Below are 12,693 nucleotides of genomic sequence, written 5' to 3'. Positions count from 1 at the left end.
CTTTGTGTAATTCTATTAATCCTTACTAGGAGAGTTCAAGCCTGATCACTCTACCTTTATGAGAGGATTAGCTTTCTTTTTGGCTGGCAAATGTTGCTCCACTCAATGGTTGGTGGTAGTACATCCCTCAATGGAGTTTGTCTAAACTGCTTTATCACTTCGGGTCTCAAAAAGCAGCAGAACAATTTTGAGGACAAAATTCTCCAGCAGGTAAACCTGCAGAGCCCAGAAGGACTCTGTCAGTACTCTATCAGAAATTAGGGCAGGGTGAGCGACTTCCCTAGATAAACCTATACACTAACTGCCTGGCCTAAGCCAACCCTCCAATCACACACCTGGACATCTACTAAAAGTATTTATGGCCAACCAATCAGATTGTCCCCAAAAATCAACAAACTGAGAAAATGTGCAATGATCAGTCTAGGGCTAAAGGCTGGTCTAAACCAGTACAAACCACATCCGAGGATGAAGGGTTGGGATCAACGAACTTGTGGGAACACCATGACCATTTCTGGTCTGCCTTATTTCCCCAAGACAGAGGGCACAAACAAAATGACACGAGAAGAACTTAAAAAAATAGATTAGTAAACCAATGGCTATCAATAAGGATAACATCAGGCTACTAATACTGTAAATTGCCCTGCACCCCTGCTGAAGTCAAAAATAATGTACAGTGGCCACTAACCTACTTCTTAAAACCAATGCAGCATGATGTAATCAACCTAGGGTAGAAATAGGTAGGACTTAAAAAAGCACAGCTGTTTTAGGAGCCATGTAGGCTACAATAGGACGATTTATGGAAAAATGTGCGCACCATCGTTCGATTGCCAGTCTCCCCTGACACTGTCATATTTTGGAACAAATGGTCACTTAACTCTGACAGCATTTGGAAACAAATGCCGTTCAAAATAATTCAGTCTTTCCACAGAGCAGAGACGGCTTTAGTCTCAGTATGGGATGACAATTTGGCAAATATTGATGAGGGGCATCTGACATTCTGGTGATGCTTGACCACTCGGCAGGATTTGATACTGTGGATTATGTGGATTATACAGTAACTCAAGACAGCAATCGGTTGGTTTCAGTCTTTCTTGGGCAACTGTTCACAGCAATTTAGACAAGGCCCCTTTCTGCCTGCTTTGGTGGCAGTATTTTGTGGAGTTCCTCAACAAGTCCACTTTTGTTCCACGTGTACATCCCATCCAGCCTCTGTTGTAGATTTTTTCTGACTAGGATTTACTTTTACTAGTCATATGCATATGGCATATGTTCAATGTTAAATGAGAATCAGTGACAATTTTAAGATCCTATCAGATTGCTCAGATTATATTGAATGCTGGATGATGAGTAGGGAACTTCAACTTAACCCAAACAAAGCAGGTTATTCTCCTTGCCCCGAGGCATCAGTTACAAATCAGGATGCTCCCGACAGTCTAGCCAAAAGTATTCGTACTCTACACCACCTATGTTAAAAAAAGTCAAAATCTGCAGGCCAAAAATACCCCACATTTTTTACCTTTCTTGCCACATCATAGATGTGGTTAACACCGCTTTCTATACTATAATGTGCTATATGCTGACAACTCGAATTATCTGATTCAACATCTTCAGAGACTTCAAAACTTTGCGCTTTGACTTGCTGGTGGCATAAATCCGGATCACAATGTTCAGACATTCTCTTCACTGTATTGCAGGAACCCTGTCAAGGTCCTGTCTCTACTCTTTAAATGCCTGAAAGGATTAGCCCCTAAATGGAATGGCAAATTAGTATTCACTAACCCTCCCAAGCGCTTCGGTATGAAAATCTCTTCACTGGAATGCTCGTACAGCAGACTGATATCTAGGGACAATTGTAGATTTTTTCAGTCATCACACCGCAACACTGGAATGGCCTTCCCTTAGGTTATGCTCCTTGGTGGCGAGCTCTATAAAAACATATAGGTTCGGTTTACTAAAAGAATAAATATTCCCTGACATTTCTCCTTTTAATTTCCCTGTACAAAATCAGTCAAGTAAGCTTTGGCTCGCGCACATCATAAATTACCAAATCAAACTCCATATACTTAAGCACACCCCCACCTAACATGGACTGTGGTGTCCAGGAAACTCGCCTAATCTATACTGGAATCAATTCACACAAATTGTGCCTTAGGAGGATCTGTCGAGATCCTACAAAGACAGAACAGCCATTTGTAATGGTCGACTTGAACAGAAAAAGGCCATAAAACAAATTGCTATAGTGTAGGATTTTCTTAATTCACTGGTAGCCCTACAGCCACAGAGGTAATACTGCTACAGGAGGGTGTAGCTAAAAAATATAAAGTGTAGCTGTCACTTACTCCTCAACACACTGCTGTTCTTTAGTAAGTTTTCTCTCACAATCTGGTGCTCAAGGGTAACCTTGCTCTGGTAGCCATATGGGCTTCAAAGCGCAGTACACACATAAAAATATAAAATGGGGCAGCTGCAGGGTGATTTCCGTACAAAGCCCCCTGAACAGCAGAAAGAAAGTCTAAACACCAAGAAAGCCAGGAAACACTTTCTGGGGAGTCAGACAGCAAAATTAATGTAGCAAATGTAATTATGAAGTAACACATATGAATTATAACACATCCTTTGCTTGAGAATAGAACGTATGTCTAACACAATTAAAATTGTTAATAAAGTGTCCAGTTCATGACCTTTCTCCCAAGAGAATCCAGTTGATCAAGTGCTTCCTGAACGGCTGGGTCCGTTGGAATCAATAGTAGAAGTTTCCGTACTCTAACTGTTATCCTGAAGAAAACAAAAAATAATAAGTGTACAATAACTCCAAAAAAATAGATTGTGTCACCTTATTAATGAAGGTAAACAGATATTGAATATGACAAATCTCAAAGAATTTCACTAAACTGGTACATGTTTCAATATTACCTTTGTTCCTCTAAATTGGCAAGTTGGTAGAGCATGTCAAATACATTGCATACTAACGCCATTACTACTCCAGGCAGAGACTTTTCCTAGGAAAAAAAAGAAATACTGTTGAAAAGATGCATAACATTTATTTTTCATAGTGACAAATGTTCTGGTTAGAATTGGTGAATCATTTAAGAGGTATCAATCGCACATGAAGATAAGATTGACATTTGGACATCTCTGAAGAAGAGCATTCTTTCCAAAGTGTGCAAATAATGTTAGTTTTAAATTGCAAGCGCAAGTGAAACTCAAAATCCTAGCACGTGTGTCAAAATTATCAATACAGAAAAGCTTTAAGAGGCAGAAGGAAGAGCCTTCTCCGACTGAAAGTTGCAATTTTTTCAACCCTGTTCATTAATCAACAATTCGAAGTGCTTAGAAGTGCCTGGGCTGTTGGGCTAGACTGCTGTCAGACCGCTGATCTACTCTCCTCACGGATGTTGTATGGGCAAGAGGAAGCAGCCGTGCAGCTTACTCAGGCGAAACACCACTTGGATCTATAACGGACTGACATTGCTCAAAAGGTATTGCATGCTCAAGCTCCGCCCCCTGCACTCCCAGTTTCCCTACAATAACTAAGGTGCACATGCATTTCGCACATGCATTTGAAGTGCTTAGAAGTGCCTGGGCTGTTGGGCGGTTAGGGTGTGAGGGCGTGAACATACAAATCTGTGTTTTATTAGGCTCGCGTGTGATCCTGGACACAAAAACCTAATTTAACCTAGGTGTTTATGCTCATCTAACTCTGGTAAATTACCATTTGTGAATATTGAGTACTTAAGTCTAATTTCGCAACGTCCAGACATTCTCAGAGGGGTGCTGTTCTTTTAGCATTGGGCCTTGCTGTAAATATATTCTGTGAAGGTTGATGGTTTAATTCACTATATTATAACGGCAGTGTCTAAATCAACTTCTTAAATCTGTTGAAACTGTATTGTTGCTAGTGCTGTGGGCGCACTCAGGTTTACCTCATTGTGTGCTCTTTCACTGTTGATCTGTAAAAGACGTGTGTATTTGTACTCATTCAAGTATCTTGCACTGCTATTGGTAACACATTGCAGATTGGTGCCTCCACTTATCCAAGCATGGTAAAAAGGGGTTGGGGTGCGTCAATTTGCTGTCCCGTAAAGGGGGTTGGGGGTCTGTTTGCACAGTGATTATGGCCGATGGGCTTAGAAGCGGCCGGAAGTTAATCTTGAGCCAAAATGGTGACTATATTCCACCAACTATTAGGAGTGTGAAGCCGCAACCTTAGGATTCAGGGTTGCTTAACTTTTCTGACGTTGAGGGGGAAGTAGTAGTCTCCCTGTGTGATGGTGTGTGCGCCCCGTCAGTGCCCCCGATTGTACTCGAGATGATTAATATTTTGGCTATGACACTTCCACATAATTCTACTGTACGTGATCCCAGTTTTGGTTCTCCTCTCCATAATCCTACAGCATTTCGGCTCCATGAAGTAAATGACATCATACACAATGCAGATCTTATTGAAAGGGAGGATGATGGTGATTCCACTAACTATAAGGTTACAGAGCCGACGATTAGTGCAGAATGCTTTATCAACCAAATTTCTGATTGCTCTATTTTGGTGTCAGTTATTGAAGCGGAATTCGCTAGGCACACGAGGCTATCACCTGGTCCCTCTACGCCTGTCACGCAAACGCTAGCAGGCATTGAGAATGTTTTCCTGTTTAAAAATCAGCCCCCCATGCAACTATGACTGCAAGGGTTGATGGGCGGGCTACCTGTCAAGATGTATACAACACTCTCCATAATGCATGCATACCACCTGTTGCGTCTTCAAACTTAAAGTCTAGTTCGCCTGTCTCTGATGGAACTTTTACGAAATCACTTGAGCAAAATATGTTAACAGACCAGGAGCTTGTCCATGACTCACCGCAAAGGTGGATAGAGGATTTGGGTACAGATGCCCCTGCCAATCTCGAAGACTCAGCCATGAACGAGAATTTCCCAGTGATGTCGCGCATCTTGAATTTGCTCGATAAGGGCCATGAGCAAACACATTGGGAAATCCGCGCCATGAAGTCTGCCTTCATGGAAATTATGGGTAAATTAAATTAAACAAAATGGGGCTCTTGTATACATGCGATGTAATAGCAACATAGGCCGCTAAACCTAAAAAGGTGGCTGCTGGAGTAACAAAGTCCTTGCAAACCTCAGAGGGTGACCAATGCCCAGCAAAAAAAATATATGTTAACAGACCAGGAGCTTGTCCATGACTCACCGCAAAGGTGGATAGAGGATTTGGGTACAGATGCCCCTGCCAATCTCGAAGACTCAGCCATGAACGAGAATTTCCCAGTGATGTCACGCATCTTGAATTTGCTCGATAAGGGCCATGAGCAAACACATTGGGAAATCCGCGCCATGAAGTCTGCCTTCATGGAAATTATGGGTAAATTAAATTAAACAAAATGGGGCTCTTGTATACATGCGATGTAATAGCAACATAGGCCGCTAAACCTAAAAAGGTGGCTGCTGGAGTAACAAAGTCCTTGCAAACCTCAGAGGGTGACCAATGCCCAGCAAAAGAGCAGACGTCTTATGCAGAGATTGCTGCTCCTGAAAACAATAAGACCAATATACCTGGGGTTAGGGCAGGTGAGGTGTTATCTCTTGCTGTCGCCAATAACACAGTGTTATTTGACAAACTTAAAGAATTAAAGGAAATCAGAGCGGCTCAAATTTATAAAATCAGATGCCGAAACGGCAAAGGGCTTGGTGAGAAGCTCTTCCTCTCCACCTTGTATTGAGAGCTTGGACAGTCGCTCTGCTCTTGTTGATCTAATCATTCTTGTTGAAGGGAAGGTAGGCCCGCAGGAGACAAAAGCTTTAGCTGAGAGTGAGGCCAACAATGTTGAACCACAGGTGGTTGCGTTAAAACGCAAAGAGAAAAGATTGGCTTTACAAGCTCAAATACTTTTGACGTTCCCAAAGAAAAAGAAAAAAAGCACAAGCTACTGCTGAAAAAAAAAAAAACTACTAAATCAAAGTATAAAATAAATAGATAATCACAATTCACACAACGGACTTATGTACCTTACCTAATAATGATGCCATTATTGATCTCCATCAACTTGACGAGGAGTCAAAAGCTCTGTTGAACTTTAACGATCAACAAGAGTGCGGTTTAAAGATTAAGCAACCTAACCCTGAAAAAAAGAATGGGACAAACAAAAATAAAAATCTGTCAAATTCCAAAATAGGGAGCATTCCGAACCCACGCCCTCAAGTAATTAGAGCTGCTGAAGACCTCCTTCCTTCCCCATTATGTAAATATACACAAACTGAGCTCTCCAATTTCTATCCTATCATTGGCACCAAGAAAACATCAAATGTGATTATTGGAATCACTGGCGACAAGGGTCCTGTTCGCATGGGTAGAAAACCTGAAACCATAAGCAGTGTGTGTGGACATGAGCCCGCGATGCCCCTTTTGGCCACTAATTTGGTAGCTAATGAGAATGGAACCAGAATTTCGCAGAACGATACGATGTTAGGAGGGGATAACCCCCTCTGGTGGGGGACCAGTGGGCATTCAAGCTTTTTCTTCTAGCTTTGGCGATGAGGTGAATTGGAACATCAGGCCTCAAAAGGAGACCACAACACAAGGTGAAAAAGGATACAAGTGGAAGGATGAGTGAGTACCCTCCTCCCCCTGTATTGCTGACATATGAGATATCCCCCATAATGGGATGGGTGACTAATACGGCATGCAACAACAATACATGTTTAAACGGGGTCTCATATGCTGAAGATATTCCAGGCAATACCTTAGTTGCGAACTCTAAGATCCGATGACGGACTGGATAACCCATAGTCAAAATAACAACAATCGCATGATATGTAATTACAGATCTCATATAATCATGAAATTAATCTGGGACCAACGAGAAGATTTTGTACATATTGACCTGACTGCCTATATATTCAATTTGCTTGAGGAGGCAAATGCTTTTGTTGAAACTCCCTTGCCTCCTCGAGAAGCAAAGCCTGGCCCCAATTCAGGTGGCTTTCCTGCTCTCTTGAACGAGGATATGCTAAAGCAATTTACGGCGATTGCTTGTGCCTTACAGAACCTTACTTCGCTAGAGCCTTACATGAACAAATCTATTGAACAAAAAAGGCAGCCCCTTGAACGGTAGCGATACCACCATTGAGTTTACCTCTTGGAACGTATGTGGGCTTGCGAAAATTTCAGCAGTGGTTTAAAGAGATTCAAAAAGATGATAAACCTGCAGTGATATTACTCCAGGAGACTATGTATACTTCAAAATTTGATATTGAGGGTTATCATTCTTATATACAAGTGGCCAAGAGAGGCCTCTTGGGTAGACCATCGGGAGGTCTTGCGGTGCTAATTAATAATGCATTCAACATGTCCTCATGTTTATTACACAATGATGATGACCTGCTCGCTATTGAGCTCAGTATTTCTGGCAAGTTCAATGTTTGCCTATTAATTATATGTATCTACTGGAATAAAGCAACAAAACTGTTTTCCCAGATGGTTGATCAACTAGACGGGATCCTTGAAGAGGCTTGAATTCGTAATCCTGAGCTTATAATTGTAATTGGTGGGTACTTCAATTCATCCTGTGCTCCTCCCTCAGATTCCAATGGCAATACATGTGGTAATTATTGTCAGCTTCCCGCACCAACGGGCAGAGATGGATTGATTACATGGGATGTTCAAATTATGCAACAGGATATTAAGCTGTATAATTATACTTGGGCTCGTGGCAATCTTAGATTGCTCAACGATAATTTCTTTGTTTCAGCCCCTATATATGTTACTGCTGTTCCTGTCACAGTAATTAATAGGGCATGTAGTAATCACATGATAACTAAATTAGTGCTGGCATTGCATTGCACCCGATTTGTGGCTGAAGCTGGCCTTAAGTTCCTTGAAGCGGATCAGCATCAACTTTCCGTTAGATAGAACCCCCGTGTTTGCAGGCAGCTTCTCAGTCAAATCTATGCAGACGTTGCCATCAAATTTAGAGAACCTGGGGAGGGACACTCTATTGAGGACTTGGATAAGGACAATTGGAGAATAATCCTTGGTCATGTGACCACGCTAGCTAGAGAAATTGATGGCAGGCCGCCCCATACCACACACCAGCATCGCTATAATATTACTATTGATACTTTAAAAAAGGGAAAAGAATAAAAATATAAGAATGCTATACAGGCATAATAACTCACCAAAGTATCTCCAGGGACGAATACAAATTGTTGCATATAGACATAAAATCAAGAGCTTAAAGGTGATTTATTAATAGCTAATGATCAACACATGATTTATAACCTTTTAAAACATGATAGTAGGCAGGTATGGACTACATTGCGGATTATCCAATGACCCCTGCTCTTATACCGAACCTTCGATTTCAGTGGAAGAGTGGACAACCTATATCACAAAAAAATGGATTACCCGGAAGATCTGAAAAGCATTAATGGAAGAATGATAAATTATTACCACCTAGGGTCTCGCCTTGGTCCCATGGGGACATTGAATATGCAATCAAAAAGATAAAGCGTTCTAAGGCTGCAGGTCCTGATGGGATTCCCCCCCTGTCCGACCTTTTATTTTTGGCAAACATTTTGAAAATTAAGTTTGACCACATCCATCATGCAGGCACCATTCCGTTAACTTGGTGCTCAGCTAATGTCATTCCGGTCTATAAAAAAGGTCCAGCCACCGAGCCGGGTAATTTTAGACCAATTGCATTGATGGACGCTTCCTCCAAAATATTTTCAATTTTATTATTGGAGGAGATACAAAACTTAATTGTTCAAAATGACATCTTAGCCCGTTATCGAGTGGGATTTTGCAAGTATATGGGGTGCCCTTAAATGCTGCCATAGTTGCTCATCTCCAATATCAAAATAAGCACTCTAAAATAGGGCCAGTTTATATGGCAGCGCTTGATCTCACTGCAGCATTTGACTCAGTTATAAGAGAAATATTGTGAGGGAAAATGATTAAGTTTGTCTTTCTGACTCAATTGGTTGCTAGGATTGCTTTATTGCACTCAAACACTAACTACAGGATTAGATTGAAAAGGGAAGGGCGCTCACAGATCAAATTACGACTCAGATAGGTGTCAAACCAGGCTGTAATTTGGCAGCTGTTCTTTTCAACATCTGTCAGACCTAGTTCAATTCTGGCATAATTTCCCAATGTATCCAGCTACGTTGGGCAAATTGTCACTGAATTGGATTTGTTTTTCTTTGATAGGACCCCTTCAGAGTTAAAAAAAAAAATAAATAATAAGAAAAAAAAAAATCTATATGCATCCTTTGCCCAGAATTATAACTTGCAAGCATGTGGAAAGAGACACTAAATAATAAACTTAAACCCCTCACATCACAAATTTAAATTATTCTGCAGAAATATTGTAAGTTCTCGTTGTTACCGCTCATCACCTTTTACTTGCTAAAAGGTGAACCAATTATTCTCTATGCCTTTGATATCTACTTAATTGAGTTGGACTCATTTCAAAATATGTTACAAGGACGATTGTGGAAAACTGTCCTGGGAAATGGCATCCTCAATACCAAATGCGATCATATGTCACAAGCTTGGGCTCTTACCTCTATTCTCGAAATGGTGCTGGTGCCTGATGAATCATTATGTTAAATTCATTGAGCCACCTCGTAACTCTATGAATGAGGAGTTACACCATATGGTCAATGAATCAAAAGCACCCTCTATAGTAAAGCTGACAAAGATAATTGTGCCCTAGAGGCTTACCTGGTACCTATTGAAGATTTATGTGCATGTCTACCTTGCTGGAAATTAAAATTCCAAAGATACCAATGGTGTATATTGACAGACAAAATGTACAGCTATAAGTCTTATATTCTTGAAGAAATGGGGTGAAAGACCAAGCTACATTATGAAATTTCCCTGCGATAGAGCAAGGAAATTGTATATACGATACACATTGAACCAACTTCCCACCAATTATAGAATTCAATTTTGGGTTAATAGAACTGTTAACATAAACGCAGGAAATTGTGGCATTTGTAGTAACACGCAAGCAAAGGAAACATTTAGTCATGTATTGTGATTATTTTGAGGATGCCAGGATCAGAATATTTGACCTATACCTAATAAGGAAATCTGCCCTGTCCGGGGAAACGACATGGAGCAGATCCATGTGCGGCAATAGTCAAATATTCACATTAAAACTTGTAATGATTTTGGGTATAATTGAGGAGAAACTATTTGAAATGAGGGTGATTTATGCATAAACTAATACTCGAGCTTTTAATTCTCATGATGTCTTAAAATTAAGGTTTTAAGTCCTAATATTCGCACACATTGTGCAAGAAGCAGTAATACACATTATGAATTGGATTTTATGTTATGATTTTATCTTATGGTATATCTGTTTAAGTTGATATATTAACGATGAGACTCATATGAACTTATTCAGACGAAGGAATATGTTCTACTCATTTCATTATTGTATGGAGGTAGATATGTAGGATGCGATTCTAAAAGATGTTATACCCTACAAAATATGTAACGGCATGTAGTCTGCTTGTAATAACCTCTATTGGATTAATTGTTTTATCTATCATACATGTTTTATGTATTTTCTTGTTGTTTGGTGCTTACCTTTAATTTGGTAGCTGATTGGTACGGAGTTGGCACCTAAAGTCTATGCGTTCAAGTCTTAACTTTTCTAAATGTTTCATGTGTTTTATGTATTATATTGTTGTGTTTAATATACATGGTTTAGTGCTGATGGATTGTGATAACGAATGTGATCTAATTAGTGAACTGTAATGGTGTTTTGGTAAAATTTAATTAAATATGTAAAGGTTTGATGCAAACCAAACAAAATAAAAAAATAAAATAAAAAAGAAAATCAACAACTTATTGCATGTTTTAAGCCTTACATTGGGAAAGGGGGATACAACTTACCATTGAACTCATGCCTCACTAGGCAGACGTATCTTTCCATGCTATGGATTACAGAATGAGGTTTGCTTGCATTTTTTAAAATGGAATATATTTTTGCTATTTCTGCAATAATGTGGTAATCCCAGTTTGAATCTCACGTGGAAAGATGCAGATTAAAGTAGGACTTGAACAAAAATATTTAACAACTCTTAAAAGATTTTAAACCACTTTGCAGCAGACACATTCCCATGAAATTGAATAGTTTCAAAAACGGTTGGTCAAAGCTTTAAGGATCATCCATACAGATCCTCATTCTGCAGCACAAAAGGCTGATTGTGCTCTAAACCTCTGCAGTCTGCAGGTTACTATGATCAACAAAAGATGTATATTAATGGAAAAAGACCACGTGATTGAATATGAGGAACTTCCTCCACTAGGGATCCACAAATGTAAAGGTAAATAAGGTAACTATACATGGTATTCAAGAAAATGTCAATGGATCCAAACAAAATCACATTTAAATCTTATTTTAATGTAAAACCATACTGCTTTGTATAGTCCAAACTAGATGCAAGAGGACAGGTGACCAAGGGGCAGGTGACCCAAAACACTCCATCCATTTCAATCTCAATCACATTTGTTCACTAAATGACAATACAATATTTTTTGGGATACATGCACAATGGAAGATTTATTTTGATAGACGCAATGAAATTTGGGATGGCATTCAAATAGCCTTGACATAAGGGTTTGATTGGATCCACTTGATTTCTATGAGGGTAGCGAATAGAACTGCATTTGTTGTCTCCATAAACCCACTCTGCACAACCCATTTGGTAATACGGCAAGTTTTGGAAAACATGTGCAGACTCTTGTGTGCCGAAGATGTGGAAGTATGCAAGGAACAGAAACAAATGTCCTGGAACAACAAACCAAAAGAGATGGATTTCGTTTGTGTTATGTAAACCGTCAACTGGCAAAAAAACAGTACTTCTGGAAGTTACCTTACTGGCACACAAACAGCACTTACCCTCCCCTACCTCTCCACCCTCCTCTTTTTCTATACTCCCTCTCGTCCTCTCCGTTCTGCTGACCTATTCCTCCACCACCCTGTGCCCCTTCCCACTTCTGTTTCTTTCAGCTCCTCAGCCCCCCTACATTGGAACTCCCTACCTCTCCATATCCGTTCTATCTCCTCCTACCCCTCCTTCCGCTCCTCCTTAAAATCTCCTCTTCATCCTCCTTCCTGACCCTCATTTCACTCAGTTCTTACTTTCCTCCATTTCTCTCACTCCTTGTCCTCAGCTAATTGTTGTGCATAATGTTATTGATTGTTTGATTCTAGTTTGATATTCATGCTTCAATTGTAATTTTGTTGTTGTAATGTAAAGCGCTATATAAAAATTATTAAATACAAATACAAATTTAAAACAAACAATGTAAATGTTCTCAATGGAACTGCTCCATGGCAAGTAAAGAATAAATGTGCTGAATGGGAAAATAAGTAACTTAAAAAGTAAGATGATGCTGAGATCAGTAGAACAAGCACAGATATGAAGTAAAATAATTACGGAAGAGAAAAACAAATTACGTGCCACTGGTAATGTTTTTGATGGAATCATAACCCGCAGACCATTACCAGGTTAAGTAATTTGTTATAATGGATTGTGTCCTGCCACAGATTCTTCATCTTAGATACACAGCCATAGCCCTATGGCGTACCGACAAGAGGGGAGGGAGCAAGGAAGAATTTCATCAAGTGAATACATTTTTCAGGACTGCTCTTCCAAAGCAAA

General features: G+C 39.9%; 1 protein-coding gene across 2 annotated transcripts in view; it reads right to left on the bottom strand.

Moving 5' to 3' along the window:
* Positions 1–12,693, bottom strand: part of USP24 (ubiquitin specific peptidase 24) — a 2,799,104-nt gene that overhangs the window by 2,192,709 nt on the left and 593,702 nt on the right. For both annotated transcript variants that reach the window (XM_069642114.1, XM_069642115.1), the window contains exons 28-29: positions 2,914–2,999; positions 2,682–2,775 (exon numbers count right to left, since the gene is read on the bottom strand). In XM_069642114.1, the coding sequence (XP_069498215.1) occupies positions 2,682–2,775; positions 2,914–2,999 (180 nt within the window). The remainder of the gene's footprint in view (positions 1–2,681; positions 2,776–2,913; positions 3,000–12,693) is intronic.

This window comes from Ambystoma mexicanum, chromosome 1q (assembly GCF_040938575.1).
Source record: "Ambystoma mexicanum isolate Mex_15411 chromosome 1q, UKY_AmexF1_1, whole genome shotgun sequence".
In the NCBI taxonomy this organism is placed as follows: domain Eukaryota; kingdom Metazoa; phylum Chordata; class Amphibia; order Caudata; family Ambystomatidae; genus Ambystoma; species Ambystoma mexicanum.
The sequence above is the reverse complement of the archived record's forward strand: the minus strand, read 5'-3'. Positions and strand labels throughout refer to the sequence as shown.